This window comes from Ranitomeya imitator, chromosome 1 (assembly GCF_032444005.1).
Source record: "Ranitomeya imitator isolate aRanImi1 chromosome 1, aRanImi1.pri, whole genome shotgun sequence".
Lineage (NCBI taxonomy): Eukaryota > Metazoa > Chordata > Amphibia > Anura > Dendrobatidae > Ranitomeya > Ranitomeya imitator.
Genome location: NC_091282.1, coordinates 298,824,411 through 298,850,589, shown reverse-complemented (window position 1 = coordinate 298,850,589; position 26,179 = coordinate 298,824,411). Strand labels below are relative to the sequence as shown.

The 26,179-nt window shown below is 44.5% G+C and overlaps 1 protein-coding gene across 1 annotated transcript in view; it reads right to left on the bottom strand.

Annotated features, from left to right (window-relative positions):
• Positions 1-432: 432 nt before the first annotated feature.
• MMP11 (matrix metallopeptidase 11) overlaps positions 433-26,179 on the bottom strand; it is a 62,989-nt gene continuing 37,242 nt past the window's right edge. The window contains exons 7-8 of the mRNA XM_069745414.1: positions 5,390-5,650; positions 433-2,025 (exon numbers count right to left, since the gene is read on the bottom strand). Coding sequence (XP_069601515.1) covers positions 1,883-2,025; positions 5,390-5,650 — 404 coding nt within the window. The 3' untranslated portion in view covers positions 433-1,882. The remainder of the gene's footprint in view (positions 2,026-5,389; positions 5,651-26,179) is intronic.

The window sequence follows — 26,179 nt, the reverse complement described above, 5'->3', positions numbered from 1 at the left end:
TTACCTGGTGGTGGTCTAGTAGTGGTCGCCGGTTCAAAATGCGGCGCACGGGGTGTGTGCCACACGTGCCGCACTTTGAACCGGGGACAACCATATGATTATTTTTTATTTCAATTCAGGTGATTGACTTACGGCATTATATTATGGGCTAAATGTATGCATCACTGTGTATTTTGTCACATATAGGCTAACCCTTTATGGGAATAGTATTGTTTTGAACTTTAACCTATTAAGCACTATGAAATCTGATTGCTATCATGTTCTCTGTGGTCCCCCTTCTTTTGTATTAATTGAATCTTGTACACAGTTTGTCATCTTTTTAAACTCATCGTTGTAATTGTGCGGGCACTCTTGCACACAGTGCCAACTTTTGCCACCCACTTTTCAATAAAGGTATTTTATTGTGTCATCTTGTCCCATCACCAATCCTTCTTTTGATCCATGCCCAGTGGTTTCTTTGGTTCTTTACATCTCCGAATGGTCTGCCATTCACTGTTTAGGACGTATATGCCATTATTACTCATGGTAGATGTCTCTATACAGATTTTATTTCCATCTAAGCTGTTACGTCCATTTTTTCTGTCTGTTCTGATAAGATTCTATGTAGACCGGAGGACGGAAGGAGCTCTGCCTCTAGCTCCTCTTTCTTCCCCTTCACTGCCTCCCCACTACATAGAATTTGATCAGTTCTAACGGCCATCTCCCATCTCAGTAATGAAATATCTGCCTGCCTTCACTAAATACAGATTTTACTCATGAATTGAACATTTATGAAATGAATGATCTGTCCTGGCAGAGAAAGAAGTAGATTTCTCTGATAAAATATATTACAAAGTTGCTTATTTTAATGTGTAGTATTCATTTTTTTTTTAAATAGAAATTAAAACAATGGTTACACTTTAGTATATCTGCAGCACGTAGGTTAGATTTGTAAATCCACAGGTAAAATCTGCAGGCAAAATCCACTCATAAAAATTGTGCAAATCCACAGATAAATTCAGCAGTCCCAAAAGAACTTACCTGTATTTTGCCTGTGGAATAATAACTTGGAAATTCAACATTGCATGAAACTTATATGATTTTGTACTGGACAAATCATAAGGCAGTTTTAGTTTGTTACAAAATGTTGTAAGTAGAAATGTTAAAAGGACATTGTGGGATCAGATAGTGAGAATAATTAGAAAACGTGTGCCACAAACCCTTCTTGATCAGTGTCCAGCACTGTTTCTGTACAGATACATACATTAAATAAAAGATAGAGAAAACGTCTCTCTAGATAAGTGTTGCACACTGTGTTAATATAGTCAATGTCAGCAAAGTGTAATGAGTTAAACATAGATTTTGAGTTGCAGATATGGGGAATTTTGTGGTTCTTCAAAATAATATAATAATATTCGTTCTTCGTGTCGAAATAAAATTGTTACAGTACTTCTAGATGTTGGTAGCTCTGATGCTGTGAAATCACAACCGAACCCTAAGAAAAAGACTAAAATAAAAAATTGATGTTTCGTTTTTCGGATTCGGTTTCCTGAGTCCCTTTTATCTCGCACACACATGCAGTCTAAGCTTCCTGGCAATCCATCACATGACTTGTAGCAAGGCAATAACGTATTTTTTTTTCCATAAAAGCACATGGTAGGGTTACAATATGCCTTACTCTGGACCTGGAGTTAAATCACATTGCTTTATAAGTCAGTCCAACAAGAAACACAATTGGTTGGTGCGACAGCAAATACTGTTCTTTGCTTTACTCTCTGCAGTCCATTAAGAAACATGGGCTTGTCTTAAGTCAGCGCTCTTCGCAAATACATTTGGCTTATGTCAGTGCTCTGCACGAATACATGTATGTATTGAAAGAAAGGGTTAAGTGCAGTTGGTTTCATCATAACGAGTTGGCAGATGATGATGATGATGCAGGGCAGTTGAAGAAATCTTGACTGATCAGGCGGGGATAACCCTCCTGCACACGAACTTGTACAGGATCAAACTTCCAATAATATCGACCCCGCAGGAAATAAGCAAAACCTACAAGCAAACACGGTAAAGTTGAGTGTGAATAAATATTTCTCACTGGGGGCACAAATCCATTATGAAACTGTTATGTGTAATCATCCCAAATGTATGCAGGGCTATTTATTGTAGAAGGACCCTCAAAGAGATGGTCAAATGATCATATGAACACATCTGTACAGGTCCTCTAAGGGGTTGTCCCATGACCAAAGTACATTTTAATCAATAGATCTTGGAATAATAATAATTTCCACAATTAGATGTGCAAAAAATATTCCTGTGCTGAGATAATCATGTGCCCCTGCTGTGTACTGTGTAATGGCCGTGTCTGACCGTGCAGGAACATGGTCTTATCATACCACAGCTAAAAAAGTACTTGATTTGAGAAATTATCCCATTTACCATTTTACCTCTTTAGGTAACCAGTGATGTTTTAATTAACCTCTCCTCTAAAAATGATATAATCACTATAATTTACAGCTGTTTTTATACTTGAGGGCATAATTTTCCTTATTGGCCTAAAACACCAAAATACCTTATTTGGTCCATAATAGCAACAATAGCAATGAAGTAATAGTTATTACTATGATACATTTTTTAGAGTTGGAATATTAGCAATAATCACTGTAAAATAGTGCCAATTGTTTAAAATGATTGTCCAGTTAGGTTTCCATATTATTATTAAAAACAAGGATAAACATAACTATTATGGTTGTATTATCAAATATAGATATTGGTGTGTTTCTGGGTTCAGACAGCTCTGCTTACTGCTAATGCTCAACACAGAAGAGAATTTCCTGCATGGGATGGAAGGCTAATCTGAATAGCCAAGCCACTTTTCTTCTCATAATGACCAAGTCAGGCATATTAATTAGCAGATTTAGCGACATGAACCAGTCAGCCAGACCCCTTCACATCAAACTGATGGCAAGCTGAAACAGAAAACGCTCTCTAGTTTTGAACACAAGTCTGAAAGTGTGTTGCTGCCATCCATTTATTCTGACGACCAGGGCTGGTGTAAGGGGCAGGCAAACTATGCAGCTGCCTAGGGCCTTTGCTCTCCCAGGAGCCCCCAGCTAGTGGTGTGCGCTAATAGCGGCACACTATGTGGCCGCTATGGGGCACATAAGAAAAAGGGGCTCGATTGTCGCTCCACCTCCACTTGCATGATGACGCTCCCTCTTCCATCACTCCCCCTCTGCTTCTGGCTCAGCGGGTGTGCGATGATGTCACGTCATTGTGAGCCACGCTCTGCCAGCAGTATTGCTGTTGAGATGAGCTGCAGAAGCCAGAGCAGTGTGGAACTGGGAGAGGTAAGTATTGTGTGTGTGTTTTTGCATTATACGGTGTGTAATACTGCCTGACTGTGGGGCTGCACTACTGTGTGTGTGTAAGCGGCATTATATTGTATGTCTGTGTGTGGGGGGTCTGCATTATACTGTGTGGGAGTAGACTGCATTATACTGTCTGTGTGTAAGGGGGCTGCATTATACTGTGTGTGTGTAGGGGGATGGTGCATTATACTGTGTGTGTGTGTGGGAGGGCTGTATTATACTCTGAGGGGGTGCTGCAGTATACTCTGAGGAGGGGCTGAATTATACTCTATGAGGGGCTGCATTATACTTTATGAGGGGGCACTGTATTAAACTCTATGAGGGGGCGCTGCATTATACTCTATGGGGGGCACTGCATTGTACTCTATGAGAGGGTGCTGCATTGTACTCTGACGGGGCTGCATTATACTCTGTGAGGGGTGATACATTATACTCTATGAGGAGGCGCTGCATTATACTCTGAAGTGGGCTGCATTATACTCTGAAGGGGCCTGCATTATACTCGATGAGGGGGGCTGCATTATACTCTATTGAGGACCAAGAGTTGCATTATACTATATGGGGCTGCATTGTACTCTATCAAGGACCATGAGGAGTGCATTATACTATATATACTATATGGGACCTGCGTTATACTGTATCGAGGACTATGGGGATTGCAATATACTATATGAAGGACTATGGGGCGCATTATACAATGAGGAGTGCATTGTACTATATGGAAGACTATGGGGGCTGCATTATACAATATGAAGGACTATTATACTATATTGAGGACTATGGGGAGTGTAATAAAGTATATGGAGGGATATGGAGCACATTAAACTATATGGAGGACTATGGGGCACATTATACTATATGGAAGACTATGGGGTGCATTATACTATGTGGAGGACTATGGGGTGTATTATACTAAACAAGCAAAATGCTGCCTATTCCTTGAGTGATTGGATTGTTTATGCCGGAAAAAAAATCATTGTTCTCATCAGCACATTGTCCAGTGTGACCTGCAGACATACTGTTCATAACATGATACTGTATGGGGACAAATTGTTTTACTAGTGATCATTCTGTGCCCATCATTCTTCCTTTAGCCGGTGTAAATAGGCCGGGAAACAAGCATCGAACGACTTCAATATTGTCGATTACACTCGTTTAGCGGCCTGAACTCAGCACATGTAAATACAACAGAAAAGCTTCTGTGTGATGTGGAGTATGTGAGCAAAAGGGCCCCAATTTAAACTTTTGCCCAGGGCTTCACTTTGTCTAAAACCGGCTCTGCTGACACCTATTTTTCCCAACAATTGCTGCCACACAGCTTTGGCGTCTTATTTACTGGGAGAAGAAAAAAATCAGCTGTTCATATTCAATTGCTGTGAGAGAACTAGGAACCCGCAGAAGATGACGTGTTTGAAAACTATTTATTATGTATGGGGGTCTTAAAAATTATTTTATGAGTATTCCAATACTATTGTAACTCGATATAGCTTATAATATGTTGCTGTGCCTGATTTTAAAGGAAAACTGAACCTGTCAGCAGGATTTCACCAACCACAAACTATTTATAATCACTTACATGGATAATCCATTCCTCAGCTACTGAGAAATCAGAATATGAATAGATATGTAAATGAGGATGAAGGACTGTGGTAGAACTGAAGACTCTGTCACTCAGCTCTATTCCCCTCCCAGTACCACCTCTTCCTGCCTAATTGAGAGCCTCAGTGCTGTGTGACTTCACGCAAAGAAATCATCAGTCAAGAAGGAGGAGGTAATGAAGTGCAAGAAATAGAGCTGGAGTGACAGAGGCTTCAGATCTACAATATCCATTCGCATATAATTTCAAATGCTGATTTTTCATTTATGGAGGACCGGATTGGCTATGTAACGGTATTGTTGGACTTGTATGTGAAAAACCTACATGCAATATACATAGTTGCAGGTGTGAAACTATGCTGACAGATTCCCTTTAAGATGAATTCCAGTGCATAATGCTATAGAAATTATGGCCAATGCCCTTTTTTACAGAAATAGTATATTCTCACCATGTTCATCCTGGAAGACAGCATCTATGCTTGTGGGCACTCCTCTCCAATCACTCATGCTTCTCGAGTGTCTATTTTCTATCCGTCGTGTCTCAGTATTGAATCGCCAATATTCTGCTCCTCTAAATAAGTATGTTTTCTTACTCTTGTTAGTGCCCCACAAAAGTGCTGCTTGAACATCAGGCACAGATAATCCAAGATCGGATATCTGGAAAGGGCCTGTGGCTTGTAATTTTCCATCAAATACCCAGTACTTTAAACCTGTAAAAGAAATAATAGAAATGTATAATATAAATATAATCTTTAACTTACCACTTTCTGTAGCTGTATGCACAATACACCCAAATCACATACAAAAAATATGCAAGCATCAATCTATATACAATACTGTGCAAAAGATATAGGCCCGAGTGAAAGAAAAATGAGGCTAAAAAGAAAGTCTTTAAAAATAGACGTTTTAATAGTTTAATTTTATCACTGAACAAAATGGAAAGTTAATGAACCAAAAAGAAATCTAAATCAAGTTAATATTTGGTGTGACCACCCTTTGCATTCGAAACATCATCATTTCTTCTATGTACGCTTGCACACAGTTTTTGAAAGAACTCAGCAGAGCAGGGAGGTTGTTCCAAACTTCTTGGCGTACTAGCCACAGATAGTCACATCACATATATTATTGTATAAGTCTATATATGCTGGTGATCTTTCACACATATGCTCAGCATTTACACTTCTGGCCATTTTCCCTTTTTAAAAATGGCCGCCGGCAAGTGCGCGCCTGTCTGCTGTGTCCTGCATCCTCTCCGGCGCCGCCCTCTGTCTGACGTATTAGTCACATGGGGCCCCATGTGTTCTTGCGTCGGCTGTAGTGGCCGCGTCAGGATGGGGGCGGGACTAGCTTCTTCGCCGACTGACGCGCACAAGTATTTCCGGAAGTGCTCCTTATAAATCTTCCCCTGGTGTTCTTTGCGACACACCCCCTGAAGAAGGAAGTTTTTCTTCCGAAACGCGCGTCAGGGAGGGCGGGAGATTGCATGTGCCCTGATCACACGCCCTAGGTATGTTACTAGAAGCAGGATATTCACATTTGTATTGATGCTATTAATAATGGTCATGCTTTCATTGTTGTGTTATTTGGACACTCTATGCGGTCTCCTACCATGCGTGCTGTGGCTTGGTTCACTGCCTTTTTAGCCCTGTCTCTGTTTATTACCTTTTGTACTATTTAATAAACTTTGTTGCATTATATATACAGTATTTGTTATGTTGTTTGGACATTTTTCCACTGTTCCGCACTGTGGTGTGTTTCTATTTGACTTCAGTGGGTCCTTTATGGTCCTAATAATCTGACTATGGATTACCTTTATTTATGAATTATTTTGACTATGTGGTATTCCAGTAGCTGGATGTGTTTTTCTGCCTGTTACTAGCCACAGATTTTCTGTGGATGTGGAGTTATGCATTTTTTTGTCTCTTCATGTAATCCCAGACTTAATGATGTTGTAATCTGGCTCTCTGGAGGCTGCATCATTTCCAGTATCAATTCCAGGGCTCCTTGTTCTTCTTCACACCGAAGATAGTTCTTAATAACGTTTGCTGAATATTTGGGGCCATTGTCTTGCTGCAGAATAAATATGGAAACAATTAGACACCTGCATGATGGATAAGTACGTATCTCCCTTATTTCTTAACATTTAGGACACCATTAATCTTGACCAAATTCCAACTCCATTTGATGAAATGCAGCCCCATACATAAGGAACTTCCACCATGCTTCACAGTTGCCTGCAGACACTCATTATTGTACTACTCTCCAGCCCTTGGGAGGACAAATAGCCTTTTGTTATAGCAATTTGAAATTTTGACTCATAAGTCCAGAGCACCTGCTGACATTTTCCTGCACCCCAGTTCCTATGTTTTTGTACATAGTTGAGTCACTTGACCTTGTTTCCATGATGAAAGTATGTTTTTTGGCTGCAATTCTTCGATCAAGACAACTTCTGACCAAACTTCTCTGAACAGTAGATGGATGTAGCTGTGTCCAAATGTTGCTGTTCGTTCTGAACTGACGGCATTGCAAGCCTTCTTATGAATTGAAATGAAGCATGATTTATTTTTCATCTTCTCAGGTAAGTTTCCTTGGTCAACTACTGCGTCTATGGACCTCAACATTTTCCATTTCTCGGTGCTTCTTCAATAGAGCTTATGCAATATAACCACTTTCTGTGTTTTCTGTACTCCGTCTTCCTATGATATGACATGAAACTGACTTCCACAGTTTGACCTTTGTAATAGAGATTGGCTGTTCTTCATCCAGTTTTAAGCATTCTACACAGACATTACTGCTTCAGTTAGTGACTGTGTTTCAATCTTCATATGAAAAAAATGATCATTATCACGTCTGGAATAATTAATTACTCACACACCTCAACATAATCCAAAAAAATGTCTGACAAAATATGCAAGTATACCTGTCATGAGACAGCTGTCGTGTGACCCAGGACCAGGAGCTCCTTCCCTGTCCTGTTATGAAAGGCAATTCAGTACTACAAGGGACATAGCGGTCAGAGCACATACAGTGATCTGACAATAACCCAAAATCATAGAACGAGCTCTGAGACGTGGGAACTCTGCAGACCGCAATCCCTAATCCTCTCCAAACAACACTAGAGGCAGCCGTGGATTGCGCCTAACTCTGCCTAGGCAACTCGGCACAGCCTGAGAAACTAACTAGCCTGAAGATAGAAAATAAGCCTACCTTGCCTCAGAGAAATACACCAAAGGAAAAGGCAGCCCCCCACATATAATGACTGTGAGTTAAGATGAACAGACAAACGTAGAGATGAAATAGATTCAGCAAAGTGAGGCCCGACTTTCTTAACAGATCGAGGATAGAAAAGGTAACTTTGCGGTCTACACAAAACCCTAAAGAAAACCACGCAAAGGGGGCAAAAAGACCCTCCGTACCGAACTAACGGCACGGAGGTACACCCTTTGCGTCCCAGAGCTTCCAGCAACAAAATAGACAAGCTGGACAGAAAAAATAGCAAACAAATAGCAAAGAAGAACTTAGCTATGCAGAGCAGCAGGCCACAGGAATGATCCAGGAAAAAGCAAGTCCAACACTGGAACATTGACAGGAAGCCAGGATCAAAGCATTAGGTGAAGTTAAGTAGAGAAGCACCTAACGACCTCACCAGATCACCTGAGGGAGGAAACTCAGAAGCCGCAGTACCACTTCCCTCCACCAACAGAAGCTCACAGAGAGAATCAGCCGAAGTACCACTTGTGACCACAGGAGGGAGCTCTGCCACAGAATTCACAACAGTACCCCCCCCTTGAGGAGGGGTCACCGAACCCTCACCAGAGCCCCCAGGCCGACCAGGATGAGCCACATGAAAGGCACAAACAAGATCGGGAGCATGGACATCAGAGGCAAAAACCCAGGAATTATCTTCCTGAGCATAACCCTTCCATTTAACCAGATACTGGAGTTTCCGTCTAGAAACACGAGAATCCAAAATCTTCTCCACAATATACTCCAATTCCCCCTCCACCAACACCGGGGCAGGAGGATCAACAGATGGAACCATAGGTGCCACGTATCTCCGCAACAATGACCTATGGAATACGTTATGTATGGAAAAAGAATCTGGAAGGGTCAGACGAAAAGACACAGGATTAAGAACCTCAGAAATCCTATACGGACCAATGAAACAAGGTTTAAACTTAGGAGAGGAAACCTTCATAGGAATATGACGAGAAGATAACCAAACCAGATCCCCAACACGAAGTCGGGGACCCACACGGCGTCTGCGATTAGCGAAACGTTGAGCCTTCTCCTGGGACAAGGTCAAATTGTCCACTACATGAGTCCAAATCTGCTGCAACCTGTCCACCACAGTATCCACACCAGGACAGTCCGAAGACTCAACCTGTCCTGAAGAGAAACGAGGATGGAACCCAGAATTGCAGAAAAATGGCGAAACCAAGGTAGCCGAGCTGGCCCGATTATTAAGGGCGAACTCAGCCAAAAGGCAAAAAGGACACCCAGTCATCGTGATCGGCAGAAACAAAGCATCTCAGATGTTTCCAAGGTCTGATTGGTTCGTTCGGTCTGGCCATTAGTCTGAGGATGGAAAGCCGAGGAAAAAGACAAGTCAATGCCCATCCTAGCACAAAAGGACATGCTGGAAGAACAATGGCACCAAATCAGAGGAGGAAGGCAATTTAGACAAGGGTACCAGATGGACCATCTTAGAAAAGCGATCACAGACCACCCAAATGACTGACATCTTTTGAGAAACGGGAAGATCAGAAATAAAATCCATAGAGATATGTGTCCAAGGCCTCTTCGGGACCGGCAAGGGCAAAAGCAACCCACTGGCACGAGAACAGCAGGGCTTAGCCCGAGCACAAATCCCACAGGACTGCACAAAAACACGCACATCCCGCGACAGAGACGGCCACCAAAAGGATCTAGCCACCAACTCTCTGGTACCAAAGATTCCAGGATGACCAGCCAACACCGAACAATGAACCTCAGAGATAACTTTATTGGTCCACCTATCAGGGACAAACAGTCTCTCCGCTGGACAACGATCAGGTTTATTAGCCTGAAATTTTTGCAGCACCCGCCGCAAATCAGGGGAGATGGCAGACACAATTACTCCTTCCTTGAGGATACCCGCCGGCTCAGACAAACCCGGAGAGTCGGGCACAAAACTCCTAGACAGAACATCCGCCTTCACATTTTTAGAGCCCGGAAGGTACGAAATCACAAAGTCAAAACGGGCAAAAAACAGCGACCAACGAGCCTGTCTAGGATTCAACCGCTTAGCAGACTCAAGATAAGTCAAGTTCTTATGATCAGTCAATACCACCACGCGATGCTTAGCTCCTTCAAGCCAATGACGCCACTCCTCGAATGCCCACTTCATGGCCAGCAACTCTCGGTTGCCCCCATCATAATTTCGCTCAGCAGGCGAAAACTTCCTGGAAAAAAAAGCGCATGGTTTCATCACTGAGCAATCAGAACCTCTCTGCGACAAAACAGCCCCTGCTCCAATCTCAGAAGCATCAACCTCGACCTGGAACGGAAGAGAAACATCTGGTTGACACAACACAGGGGCAGAAGAAAAACGACGCTTCAAGTCTTGAAAAGCTTCCACAGCAGCAGAAGACAAATTGACCAAATCAGCACCCTTCTTGGTCAAATCGGTCAATGGTTTGGCAATACTAGAAAAATTGCAGATGAAGCGACGATAAAAATTAGCAAAGCCCAGGAACTTTTGCAGACTTTTCAGAGATGTCGGCTGAGTCCAATCATGGATGGCTTGGACCTTAACAGGATCCATCTCGATAGTAGAAGGGGAAAAGATGAACCCCAAAAATGAAACCTTCTGCACACCAAAGAGACACTTTGATCCCTTCACAAACAAAGAATTAGCACGCAGGACCTGAAAAACTGTTCTGACCTGCTTCACATGAGACTCCCAATCATCCGAGAAGATCAAAATGTCATCCAAGTACACAATCAGGAATTTATCCAGGTACTCTCGGAAGATGTCATGCATAAAGGACTGAAACACTGATGGAGCATTGGCAAGTCCGAATGGCATCACTAGATACTCAAAATGACCCTCGGGCGTATTAAATGCAGTTTTCCATTCATCTCCTCGCCTGATTCGCACCAGATTATACGCACCACGAAGATCTATCTTGGTGAACCAACTAGCCCCCTTAATCCGAGCAAACAAATCAGATAACAATGGCAAGGTGTACTGAAATTTAACCGTGATCTTATTTAGAAGGCGGTAATCTATACAAGGTCTCAGCAAACCATCCTTCTTGGCTACAAAAAAGAACCCTGCTCCTAATGGTGACGATGAAGGGCGAATATGCCCCTTCTCCAGGGATTCCTTCACATAACTGCGCATAGCGGCGTGCTCAGGCACGGATAAATTAAACAGTCGACCTTTTGGGAATTTACTACCAGGAATCAAATTGATAGCACAATCACAATCCCTATGCGGAGGTAGGGCATCGGACTTGGGCTCATCAAATACATCCCGGTAATCAGACAAGAACTCTGGAACCTCAGAAGGGGTGGATGACGAAATTGACAGAAATGGAACATCACCATGTACCCCCTGACAACCCCAGCTGGACACCGACATGGATTTCCAATCTAATACTGGATTATGGGCTTGTAGCCATGGCAACCCCAACACGACCACATCATGCAGATTATGCAACACCAGAAAGCGAATAACCTCCTGATGTGCAGGAGCCATGCACATGGTCAGCTGGGTCCAGTATTGAGGCTTATTCTTGGCCAAAGGCGTGGCATCAATTCCTCTCAATGGAATAGGACACTGCAAGGGCTCTAAGAGAAACCCACAACGCTTAGCATACTCCAAGTCCATCAAATTCAGGGCAGCGCCTGAATCCACAAATGCCATGACAGAATACGATGACAAAGAGCAGATCAAGGTAACGGACAGAAGAAATTTTGACTGTACCGTACCAATGGTGGCAGACCTAGCGAACCGCTTAGTGTGCTTAGGACAATCAGAGATAGCATGAGTGGAATCACCACAGTAGAAACACAGCCCATTCAGACGTCTGTGTTCTTGCCGTTTAACTCTGGTCAAAGTCCTATCGCACTGCATAGGCTCAGGTTTAAGCTCAGGTAATACCGCCAAATGGTGCACAGATTTACGCTCACGCAAGCGTCGACCGATCTGAATGGCCAAAGACATAGACTCATTCAAACCAGCAGGCATAGGAAATCCCACCATGACATCCTTAAGGGCTTCAGAGAGACCCTTTCTGAACATAGCTGCCAGCGCAGATTCATTCCATTGAGTGAGCACGGACCACTTTCTAAATTTCTGACAATATACCTCTATCTCATCCTGACCCTGACAAAGAGCCAGCAAATTTTTCTCTGCCTGATCCACTGAATTAGGTTCATCGTACAGCAATCCGAGCGCCAGGAAAAACGCATCGATATTACTCAATGCAGGATCTCCTGGCGCAAGAGAAAATGCCCAGTCCTGAGGGTCGCCGCGCAAAAAAGAAATAACAATCAAAACCTGTTGAACTGGATCACCAGAGGAGCGAGGTTTCAAGGCCAGAAATAATTTACAATTATTTTTGAAACTCAGAAACTTAGTTCTATCTCCAAAAAACAAATCAGGAATAGGAATTCTTGGTTCCAACATAGCTTTCTGATCAATAGTGTCTTGAATCTTTTGTACTCTTGCCGAGAGCTGATCCACAGATGAAGACAGACTTCTAATGTCCATCGCTACACCTGTGTACTGAACCACCCAAATGTCTAGGGGAAAAAAAAGGCAAAACACAGTGCAAAGAAAAAAAAATGGTCTCAGAACTTCTTTTTTCCCTCTATTGAGAATCATTAGTACTTTGGGCTTCCTGTACTGTTATGAAAGGCAATTCAGTACTACAATGGACATAGCGGTCAGAGCACATACAGTGATCTGACAATAACCCAAAATCATAGAACGAGCTCTGAGACGTGGGAACTCTGCAGACCGCAATCCCTAATCCTCTCCAAACAACACTAGAGGCAGCCGTGGATTGCGCCTAACTCTGCCTAGGCAACTCGGCACAGCCTGAGAAACTAACTAGCCTGAAGATAGAAAATAAGCCTACCTTGCCTCAGAGAAATACCCCAAAGGAAAAGGCAGCCCCCCACATATAATGACTGTGAGTTAAGATGAACAGACAAACGTAGAGATGAAATAGATTCAGCAAAGTGAGGCCCGACTTTCTTAACAGATCGAGGATAGAAAAGGTAACTTTGCGGTCTACACAAAACCCTAAAGAAAACCACGCAAAGGGGGCAAAAAGACCCTCCGTACCGAACTAACGGCACGGAGGTACACCCTTTGCGTCCCAGAGCTTCCAGCAACAAAATAGACAAGCTGGACAGAAAAAATAGCAAACAAATAGCAAAGAAGAACTTAGCTATGCAGAGCAGCAGGCCACAGGAATGATCCAGGAAAAAGCAAGTCCAACACTGGAACATTGACAGGAAGCCAGGATCAAAGCATTAGGTGGAGTTAAGTAGAGAAGCACCTAACGACCTCACCAGATCACCTGAGGGAGGAAACTCAGAAGCCGCAGTACCACTTCCCTCCACCAACAGAAGCTCACAGAGAGAATCAGCCGAAGTACCACTTGTGACCACAGGAGGGAGCTCTGCCACAGAATTCACAACACTGTCCCTAACATGCTTGCCATGCTCCCCTGGATACTTCAGATGGCGAAGATGCAGGGGCCTCAGGACTTGCCTTATCTCCTGAGTTAGCCCTCAGTCTGTTCTCTTTCCTCACCCAGGGAAGAGGGAGCGCTACTGTACACCGTAGTACACCAATCCAACAAAAAAGGCAACACAGACGAGGTTTAACAGAAAACTCCAGGTATAGAAAATATTCACTCACATAAAACAGAGGAATGCACCCGGGTGTGAAGGTAGGAGAATAAACCAAAATAGAGAATGATAAGGAATTACCAGGCATACAAACCAAGCAACAGTCACTAATAACTCCTTCAACTCTCCTTCTCATATGTACTCCTCTCCCTCCATTAGCCATGCAGCATATGCTTGCTCTGACAAGGATTTGTAACAGAGCCCAGATTATAAAGGGGAAAGGAGTGGCTAACCGAACCCAGCTGTGAGTACAGGGATTTCCAAGATGGCCGATTAACCCCTGCTCTGCCAGAAGAAATAAACACATTTAAAATGAAGGGGAAGTGCTTCTAATCAGAGCCAGAGTAGGAGCAATCAGATGCTGCGGTCTTCTGGCTCCACACTATCGCAATAACCCTGTGACAATACCTAGAGGAACTAATGCTGTTTTGAAGGTGAAGTGTGGTCACAACAAATATTAATTTGCTTTAGATCTCTCTTTTCTTCATTCACTTTGCATTTTTTTTAATTGTTATAAATAAACTATTAACAATTCTATTCTTCAAAGCATTCTTACTATGTGGGATTTTTTCCACACCTGCCTTGACACACTTATATATGGTATACACATATGATTATTAGGCTAAAAATCTAAGGGAAGCTATAATTGCTTTATCATCCAAAAATCTGCCTGTCCCTGTGAACCTTGTGTTCCGTATGACTGCTACCTGTCTGTCAATGCCCCTCTCTTGCAATGTTTGAAATATTGTGCTCTAGGGTATGTAGCTTCATGGGGCAGTTGAGCTGGCAAAAGCTTGATTTTTTTCTGTGCCTCAAGGTTAATAGGACATGCTGCGGCTCCAGTGTACAGACATCCAACAAAGGCCTAAGAATGCGAGATGATCCATGGGCCTGCCCTAGCTTGTATCTGCACAATCAATACACACTCTTAGTTATAATAGAATAACCCGAACCTCTATATTTGGTAATATCTACATCTATTCTTTCTGCTAATGAATGTAATCTCTCTCAATAGAGCACTATTTGTCACATAGACAGCTATAATGCACGTCTTTGTGAACTCTATAGTCACTGTTATTTCAGACAATTGTTTTTTTAAGGAGCTACATAAAATCATCTATCTAAATATATTTATTACAATTATACTTCTGCAGCTTCATAAGGTGAAGGAGTTGTTTGACATGTATTTATACCATCACTTTATTGCCTTAGGGTTATAACAGAGTGATAATTTGTGATCTATTTGAGATATAATTGTTTTCAATGTTAAAGGGACTCTGTCACCTGAATTTGGCGGGACTGGTTTTGGGTCATATGGGCGGAGTTTTCAGGTGTTTGATTCACCCTTTCCTTACCCGCTGGCTGCATGCTGGCTGCAATATTGGATTGAAGTTCATTCTCTGTCCTCCATAGTACACACCTGCGCAAAGCAATCTTGCCTTGTGCAGGCATGTACTATGGAGGACAGAGAATGAACTTCAATCCAATATTGCAGCCAACATGCAGCCAGCGGGTAAGGAAAGGGTGAATCAAACACCCGAAAACTCCGCCCATATGACCTAAAACCAGTCCCGCCAAATTCAGGTGACAGGTTCCCTTTAAGAGCAAAGAAAACCTGGTACATACCCCAGGTCAGCAAAAGTAACATCACAAGCAGATGTTCTTGTCTTATAACTATATATTCTTTAATCTCAGAGGTATATTTTTACCTCCTCCAGGGTCAGATTGGACCACCAGTATGCCACAGGATACTGTGATCAGCCCAAGCATGAAAAAAGTTTTGTGCCCTAAAAACAATATTGCCACAAATGTGCAGTAGAATACAATTCCATTTGGACCTGGCTTTATTACCAAATACTTGCGAGGACGATGGGACTTGACCAGCCACTTCTTGATTTTGCCCATTGGCAAATAGCAGTTTTGTAACGACTAACGCAAGCTCGATGAGGTGTCCCGTTTTGATGCGTACCCGATGCCAAGTGTGGATGAACTCATTGAGTGACTGGGACCAGCAAGGTACATCACAACCCTCGATGTGACAAAGGGGTACTAGCAGATCCCCATGTCCCAGAGCGCTAAGGAGAAGACGGCCCTCTCGACTAGAGTTGAGCGACCTTGACCTTTTTAGAGTCGAGCCGGGTTTCGCGAAACCCGACTATCTCAAAAGTCGGGTCGAGTGAAATCGGCCGATTATGACGTAAAGTCGGGATCGACCGAAACACGAAACCCAATGCAAGTCAATGGGGCAGCATAGTCGGCAGTGAGTGGGGGCCAGGAAAACACCTAGAGTGCCCATTTTAATGTCAAAACCATCCATTCTTCTTAATGAAGCTTGTCAAGCGTAATTTACCTTATAATAATTGGAAGGCATTTGAAATTGGGGGTCATTTGGCTAAAGTTGTGGTGGGTAGGGCTGGTTCAAGTAATTAGTGGGCCCAGGAAATCTGGACCACGTCACGGCAGTGGAGCAGGGAGAGGTAAGTATTTCAACTTTGCAAGTGCTGTGAACCTGAGCAAGCAGGGGGGGCCCACTCGTTGGCATTGGCACTGGCACAGGGCCCCTCAAAGTACAGCGGTGTGTTTGCACGGCGGGGGCGCCTCCCACCGGCAGCAACACTTTTGCGTACTATGAGAGGCCCTGTGCCAGTGACGTCGCCAACTAGTATTCCTCCCCCCACCTGATGAAGGAACCTGCACTTTCATCTGCACCTTCCTCTTTGTCCCCGTGTAAGGTGGTATGGTATGCGGGAAGAGCAACCTGACTTTCAGCAGGGTCACAATGTTGTTGTGTAGCGTGCACGGGGAATGTTGCGTTATGGCTCAATGTACCAGCAGACTCATCTATCACTGGCTGGGCAATGGGCAGGATGAGGAGGAAACACAGATATAGGCCCAAAGAATAAAGTTGGCTAAATGCAGTTCAAAATTGGTAACACAGGAATAACCAGGGTGCATTGCAGTGGAGGACAACTGGAATGAGAGGCTGACACAGAGAGTAGGCCCAAATCAGTAAGTAGTCGAAATGCAGTTCAAAATTGGCAACCGTAGTAAACAGGCGGCACAGCTTTGTTCAGTGGAGGAGAACAGCAAGGAGTGTCAGACACCGATAGTAGGCCCCAACCCAACTAGTAGGCCAAATGCAGTCTAACATTAACAACTACTTAACGAGCGCCTGAAAACGGAATTTCAGGACAGGAAACCAGGAGAACAGCAAGGAGCGGCAGACACTGTTAGTAGGCCCCAAACCAACTAGTACGCCAAATGCAGTTGTTCCATTTAACCACAATTTAACGAGAGCCTGAAGATAGAAGCTCAGGAAAGGCAACCTGGAGAACACCTTGGAGTGGAACACACCATCTCTCTCCACCCCATACCCATTTTGTAGGCCTAATGCAGTGTAGTTTTCTACAACTACTAAACGAGAGTCGGAAGACCGAAGCAATGGCAAGGAAACCTGGGGAACACCTTGGAGTGTAACACACCATCTCTCTCCACCCGATACCCATTTTGTAGGCCTAATGCAGTGTAGTTTTCTACAACTACTAAACGAGAGTCTGAAGACCGAAGCAATGACAAGGAAACCTGGGGAACACCTTGGAGTGTAACACACCATCTCTCTCCACCCGATACCCATTTTGTAGGCCTAATGCAGTGTAGTTTTCTACAACTACTAAACGAGAGTCGGAAGACCGAAGCAATGGCAAGGAAACCTGCGGAACACCTTGGAGTGTAACACACCATCTCTCTCCACCCGATACCCATTTTGTAGGCCTAATGCAGTGTAGTTTTCTACAACTACTAAACGAGAGTCGGAAGACCGAAGCAATGGCAAGGAAACCTGGGGAACACCTTGGAGTGTAACACACCATCTCTCTCCACCCGATACCCATTTTGTAGGCCTAATGCAGTGTAGTTTTCTACAACTACTAAACGAGAGTCGGAAGACCGAAGCAATGGCAAGGAAACCTGGGGAACACCTTGGAGTGTAACATACCATCTCTCTCCACCCGATACCCATTTTGTAGGCCTAATGCAGTGTAGTTTTCTACAACTACTAAACGAGAGTCGGAAGACCGAAGCAATGGCAAGGAAACCTGGGGAACACCTTGGAGTGTAACACACCATCTCTCTCCACCCCATACCCAATTTGTAGGCCTAATGCAGCCTACTTTCCGACAACTACTAAACGAGAGCATGAAGATCGAAGCTCAGGAAAGGCAGCCTGGGGAACACCTTGGAGTGTAACACACCCTCTCTCTACACCACGGAAGGGCTGATTCTTAGGAAGGAAGGCTGTCGGAAAGAAGCAGGGCGCGTCCGAGGGTGATTATATTCTTATTAGGTATATACTCACCCTCGGACGCGCCCTGCTTCTTTATTTGTAATGAATGTTTATTTGCAATGTGGTTTTGACTTACTCTATTTTTTTGGTAAATAATGATTTTATTATTTTCATTGTTTTGCATCTTCTTCGCAATAATATAAAGAAGACGCGACAGGACAACACTCGGTGGATGCCATATCTGTGTTTTAAATTGAAAAAAACTTTCAGTTAACTACTTGCAGGAGAAAGTTATTGTAGCTGGTGGCCATTTTTAGTACTGTACCAGATTTTTGTTGTATGTGTTTGTTTTTAATGTTAAAATGTCTGCATTTGATATCTCTCCAGTATTTTCTTTTTTATAAGCAAAATACTTATTTTTATATTTTCTGATGTTGGTTCAAGGGGTACGCGGGCAGCAGTAGACAGGTCAGTGGAGGCCTAGTGGAAGGAGGGACCGCAGACAGGCTTTGAAGGCCTAACATAATAAATTGGGCTGGCTGTAGGCAATTTAAAATTGGTTCCAGGGGAACACGGGCAGCAGTGGCCTGGTCAGTGTAGTAGTAGTGGAAAGAACGGGCCGCAGACAGGCTTCGAAGGCCTAACATAACAAAAATTGGGATGTAGGCAATTTACAATTGGTTCCAGGGGAACACGGAAAGCAGTAGACAGGTCAGTGGAGGCCTAGTGGAAGGAGGGACCGCAGACAGGCTTCGAAGCCCTAACATAATAAATTGGGCTGGCTGTAGGCAATTTAAAATTGGTTCCAGGGGAACACGGGCGGCAGTAGACAGGTCAGTGGAGGCCTAGTGGAAGGAGGGACCGCAGACAGGCTTCGAAGCCCTAACATAATAAATTGGGCTGGCTGTAGGCAATTTAAAATTGGTTCCAGGGGAACACGGGCAGCAGTAGACAGGTCAGTGGAGGCCTAGTGGAAGGAGGGACCGCAGACAGGCTTCGAAGCCCTAACATAATAAATTGGGCTGGCTGTAGGCAATTTAAAATTGGTTCCAGGGGAACACGGGCAGCAGTAGACAGGTCAGTGGAGGCCTAGTGGAAGGAGGGACCGCAGACAGGCTTCGAAGCCCTAACATAATAAATTGGGCTGGCTGTAGGCAATTTAAAATTGGTTCCAGGGGAACACGGGCGGCAGTAGACAGGTCAGTGGAGGCCTAGTGGAAGGAGGGACCGCAGACAGGCTTCGAAGCCCTAACATAATAAATTGGGCTTGCTGTAGGCAATTTAAAATTGGTTCCAGGGGAACATGGGCAGCAGTAGACAGGTCAGTGGAGTCCTAGTGGAAGGAGGGACCGCAGACAGGCTTCGAAGCCCTAACATAATAAATTGGGCTGGCTGTAGGCAATTTAAAATTGGTTCCAGGGGAACACGGGCGGCAGTAGACAGGTCAGTGGAGGCCTAGTGGAAGGAGGGACCGCAGACAGGCTTCGAAGCCCTAACATAATAAATTGGGCTGGCTGTAGGCAATTTAAAATTGGTTCCAGGGGAACACGGGCAGCAGTAGACAGGTCAGTGGAGGCCTAGTGGAAGGAGGGACCGCAGACAGGCTTCGAAGCCCTAACATAATAAATTGGGCTGGCTGTAGGCAATTTAAAATTGGTTCCAGGGGAACACGGGCGGCAGTAGCCAGGTCAGTGTAGTAGTAGTGGAAAGAACGGGCCGCAGACAGGCTTCGAAGGCCTAACATAACAAAAATTGGGCTGTAGGCAATTTAAAATTGGTTCCAGGGGAACACGTGCGGCAGTAGACAGGTCAGTGGAGGCCTAGTGGAAGGAGGGACCGCACACAGGCTTCGAAGCCCTAACATAATAAATTGGGCTGGCTGTAGGCAATTTAAAATTGGTTCCAGGGGAACACGGGCAGCAGTAGACAGGTCAGTGGAGGCCTAGTGGAAGGAGTGACCGCAGACAGGCTTCGAAGGCCTAACATAAGAAAAATGTCAATACAATGGTATTGACAGTGCCAGGCATTGAAGGATGTCAGCGCATAGACTAAACATTGGTGGAGCTGTGAGAGAAAATTTTGCAAGTCGTAGAGCACTGTTTGACCTGGGGGGGGGACTGTCTTGTGGCCGGCGGTACAGGCCCAGGGCCCCTCATATTACAACGGTGTGTCTGACGTTGGGTGCGCACCACCACCGCCAGACACTTTATTGTACTATGAGGGACCTAGTGGCAGTGCCGTCGACCAAAAGCGGGCACACCCACCTCTTCAGACAAACAGTACTCTCACGGGTGCTGGCGCCAAGTGGCGATACCACGGCCCCGTGTGGGGACTTTGGCCATTTAGGGAGGTGTTAACATGTCGGATGCTGGACAATCAGGTGCTGCAAATTACGAGATTGGAAAAGTCGTTCAGAATAGTCCACAGGCAAGACCTTTACATAGGAAAGCTAGGTGTCAGCCGGGCAAGGTGGGGCAAAAGATTTCGAAATCCAGTTGTGGTTCATTTTAATGAAGGTTAGATCATCTACATTTTGGGTAGCCAGACGAGTCCTTTTTTCTGTTAGTATTGAACCTGCAGCACTGAATACTCTTTCTGATAGGACACTAGCTGCCGGGCAAGCAAGCTCCTGCAATGCATATTCTGCCAATTCTGGCCAGGTGTCTAATTTTGATGCCCAGTAATCAAATGGGAATGACGGTTGAGGGAGAACGTCGATAAGGGATGAAAAATAGTTAGTAACCATACTGGACAAATGTTGTCTCCTGTCACTTTGAATTGATGCTGCAGTACCTGTCCTGTCTGCGGTCATAGCAAAATCACTCCACAACCTGGTCAGAAAACCCCTCTGGCCAACGCCACTTCTGATTTCTGCCCCTCTAACACCTCTGGTCTGCTGGCCCCTGCAGCTCGTGTTAGAACGATCACGGGCGCTGTGTGCAGGGAATGCCAGAAGCAAACGGTCAATAAGAGTTGATTGTTTGGTTGCTAATATTAGTTCCAAGTTCTCATGTGGCATTATATTTTGCAATTTGCCTTTATAGCGAGGATCAAGGAGGCAGGCCAACCAGTAATCGTCATCGTTCATCATTTTTGTTATGCGTGAGGATACGTAAGGCATAATCCGCCATGTGGCCCAAAGTTCCAGTTCTCAAATCTGTGGTTGTGCTTGGTTGAGGGGCAGTTTCAGGCAAATCCACGTCACTTGTGTCCCTCCAAAAACCAGAACCCGGCCTTGCCGCGCCAACAATTTCCACTGGCCCCGGAAAAGCTTCCTCATTAAAAATATAATCATCCCCATCATCCTCCTCGTCCTCCTCCTCCTGTTCGCCCGCTACCTCGTCCTGTACACTGCCCTGGCCAGACAATGGCTGACTGTCATCAAGGCTTTCCTCTTCCTCAGCTGCAGACGCCTGATCCTTTATGTGCGTCAAACTTTGCATCAGCAGACACATTAGGGGGATGCTCATGCTTATTATGGCGTTGTCTGCACTAACCAGCCGTGTGCATTCCTCAAAACACTGAAGGACTTGACACATGTCTTGAATCTTCGACCACTGCACACCTGACAACTCCATGTCTGCCATCCTACTGCCTGCCCGTGTATGTGTATCCTCCCACAAAAACATAACAGCCCGCCTCTGTTCACACAGTCTCTGAAGCATGTGCAGTGTTGAGTTCCACCTTGTTGCAACGTCTATGATTAGGCGATGCTGGGGAAGGTTCAAAGAACGCTGATAGGTCTGCATACGGCTGGAGTGTACGGGCGAACGGCGGATATGTGAGCAAAGTCCACGCACTTTGAGGAGCAGGTCGGATAACCCCGGATAACTTTTCAGGAAGCACTGCACCACCAGGTTTAAGGTGTGAGCCAGGCAAGGAATGTGTTTCAGTTGGGAAAGGGAGATGGCAGCCATGAAATTCCTTCCGTTATCACTCACTACCTTGCCTGCCTCAAGATCTACAGTGCCCAGCCACGACTGCGTTTCTTTCTGCAAGAACTCGGACAGAACTTCAGCGGTGTGTCTGTTGTCGCCCAAACACTTCATAGCCAATACAGCCTGCTGACGTTTGCCAGTAGCTGCCCCATAATGGGAGACCTGGTGTGCAACAGTGGCAGCTGCGGATGGAGTGGTTGTGCGACTGCGGTCTGTGGACGAGGTCTCGCTTCTGCAGGAGGACGAGGAGGAGGAGGAGGGGGTGCGAACGGCTACAGCCAACTGTTTCCTAGACCGTGGGCTAGGCAGAATTGTCCCAAACTTGCTGTCCCCTGTGGACCCTGCATCCACCACATTTACCCAGTGTGCCGTGATGGACACGTAACGTCCCTGGCCATGCCTACTGGTCCATGCATCTGTTGTCAGGTGCACCTTTGTGCTCACAGATTGCCTGAGTGCATGGACGATGCGCTCTTTAACATGCTGGTGGAGGGCTGGGATGGCTTTTCTGGAAAAAAAGTGTCGACTGGGTAGCTCGTAGCGTGGTACAGCGTAGTCCATCAGGGCTTTGAAAGCTTCGCTTTCAACTAACCGGTAGGGCATCATCTCTAACGAGATTAGTCTAGCTATGTGGGCGTTCAAACCCTGTGTACGCGGATGCGAGGCTAAGTACTTCCTTTTTCTAACCATAGTCTCATGTAGGGTGAGCTGGACTGGAGAGCTGGAGATCGTGGAACTAGCGGGGGTGCCGGTGGACATGGCAGACTGAGAGACGGTGGGAGATGGTATTGTTGCCGCCGGTGCCCTAGATGCAGTGTTTCCTACTACGAAACTGGTGATTCCCTGACCCTGACTGCTTTGGCCTGGCAAAGAAACCTGCACAGATACTGCAGGTGGTGCAGAAAATGGTGGCCCTACACTGCCGGAAGGGATGTTGCGTTGATGACTAGCTTCATTGGCCGAGGGTGCTACAACCTTAAGGGACGTTTGGTAGTTAGTCCAAGCTTGCAAATGCATGGTGGTTAAATGTCTATGCATGCAACTTGTATTGAGACTTTTCAGATTCTGCCCTCTGCTTAAGGTAGTTGAACATTTTTGACAGATGACTTTGCGCTGATCAATTGGATGTTGTTTAAAAAAATGCCAGACTGCACTCTTTCTAGCATCGGATACCTTTTCAGGCATTGCAGACTGAGCTTTAACCGGATGGCCACGCTGTCCTCCAACAGGTTTTGACTTTGCCACGCGTTTTGGGCAAGATACGGGCCCGGCAGATGGAACCTGTTGCGATGTTGATGCCTGCTGCGGCCCCTCCTCCTCCGCTTCAGAACTGCTGCCGCCTGCACCCTGTTCCCCCAATGGCTGCCAATCGGGGTCAAGAACTGGGTCATCTATTACCTCTTCTTGTAGCTCGTGTGCAACTTCGTCTGTGTCACCGTGTCAGTCGGTGGTATAGCATTCGTGATGGGGCAACATAGTCTCATCAGGGTCTGATTCTTGATCAGCACCCTGCGAGGGCAATGTTGTGGTCTGAGTCAAAGGACCAGCATAGTAGTCTGGCTGTTGCTGTGCATCAGTGCACTCCATGTCAGATTCAACTTGTAATGGGCATGGACTGTTAACTGCTTCACTTTCTAAGCCAGGGACGGTATGTGTAAAGAGCTCCATGGAGTAACCCGTTGTGTCGCCTGCTGCATTCTTCTCTGTTGTTGTTTTTGCTGAAGAGGACAAGGAAGCGACTTGTCCCTGACCGTGAACATCCACTAACGACGCGCTGCTTTTACTTTTACCAGTTTCACGAGAGGAGGCAAAAGAGCTAGAGGCTGAGTCAGCAAGATAAGCCAAAACTTGCTCTTGCTGCTCCGGCTTTAAAAGCGGTTTTCCTACTCCCAGAAAAGGGAGCGTTCGAGGCCTTGTGTAGCCAGACGACGAACCTGGCTCCACAGCTCCAGACTTAGGTGCAATATTTTTTTTCCCACGACCACCTGATGCTCCACCACTACCACTACCCTCATTACCAGCTGACAATGAACGCCCCCGGCCACGACCTCTTCCACCAGACTTCCTTATTGTTTTAAAAACGTTACCAAACTAACGGTATTTGTTGCTGTCACACAACTTACACGGTGAGCTATAACTTCAGTATGATTTAGCTACCCCTTTACAGGTGGGTGAGACCACAACGAAAATCAGGCACAATGTTACACACTCTGTTGTTGGTGGCAACAAATGAGAGAGATGCCACACACGCAGGACTGTCACTGAAGCGCAAATGTAAATATTAATCTCCCACTGATTTGTTTTTTTTTTTTTAAAAGGGAGACTTTAGAAAAAAAAAATAATAAAAAAAAATGATTTTTTAAGGAAGAATTTATAAACCAAATAAAATGAAATGATTGTTTCAGGGAGAATTTAGAAAACAAATAAAAAAAAAATAGGCTTTCTATGGCCCACTGAGTGAGAGAGGACGTACACAGGAGTCAGGAGTGGCACACAAGCCCAGAGGCCAATATTTATCTCCCACTGATTGATTTAGTGATTTTTTCAGGTAGATTTTGGAACCCAAATCAAGCAAAAAAATTAATAGGCTTTCTATGGCCCACAATTGGAGAGAGAGAGATGGCACACCCAAGAGTCAAGACTGGCACACAAGCAGAAAGGGCAATATTAATCTGCCACTGATTTGATTTTTTTTTTTTTTTCAGGGAGACTTTAGAAAAAAAAATACAAAAAAATGAATTTTTCAGGAAGAATTTAGAAACAAAATAAAATAAAATGATTGTTTCAGGGAGAATTTAGAAAACAAATTAAAAAAAAAAGGCTTTGTAGGGCCCACTGAGTGAGAGAGGACGCACACAGGAGTCAGGAGTGGCACACAAGCCCAGAGGCCAATATTTATCTCCCACTGATTGATTTAGTGATTTTTTCAGGTAGATTTTGGAACCCAAATCAAGCAAAAAAATTAATAGGCTTTCTATGGCCCACAATTGGAGAGAGAGAGAGATGGCACACCCAGGAGTCAAGACTGGCACACAAGCAGAAAGGGCAATATTAATCTCCCACTGATTTGATTTTTTTTTTTTTTCAGGGAGATTTTAGAAAAAAAAAATACAAAAAAATGAATTTTTCAGGAAGAATTTAGAAACAGAATAAAATAAAATGATTGTTTCAGGGAGAATTTAGAAAACAAATAAAAAAAAAATAGGCTTTGTAGGGCCCACTGAGTGAGAGAGGACGCACACAGGAGTCAGGAGTGGCACACAAGCCCAGAGGCCAATATTTATCTCCCACTGATTGATTTAGTGATTTTTTCAGGTAGATTTTGGAACCCAAATCAAGCAAAAAAATTAATAGGCTTTCTATGGCCCACAATTGGAGAGAGAGAGAGATGGCACACCCAGGAGTCAAGACTGGCACACAAGCAGAAAGGGCAATATTAATCTCCCACTAATTTGATTTTTTTTTTTTTTCAGGGAGACTTTAGAAAAAAAAATACAAAAAAATGAATTTTTCAGGAAGAATTTAGAAACAAAATAAAATAAAATGATTGTTTCAGGGAGAATTTAGAAAACAAATAAAAAAAAAATAGGCTTTGTAGGGCCCACTGAGTGAGAGAGGACGCACACAGGAGTCAGGAGTGGCACACAAGCCCAGAGGCCAATATTTATCTCCCACTGATTGATTTATTGATTTTTTCAGGTAGAATTTAGAACCCAAATCAACCCAAAAAATAAATAGGCTTTCTATGGCCCACTATTTGTGAGAGAGATGGCACGCTCAGGACTGGCACACAAGCCCAGAGGCCAATATTAATCTCCCACTTTTTTTTTTTTTTTCCAGGGAAAATTTATAAACCCAATAAAAAAAATAATAAATAGGCTTTCTATGGCCCACTATCTGAGAGAGAGAGATGGCACGCTTAGGACTGGCACACAAGCCCAAAGGCCAATATTAATCTCCCACTGATTGATTTATTGATTTTTTCAGGTAGAATTTAGAACCCAAATCAACCCAAAAAATAAATAGGCTTTCTATGGCCCACTATTTGTGAGAGAGATGGCACGCTCAGGACTGGCACACAAGCCCAGAGGCCAATATTAATCTCC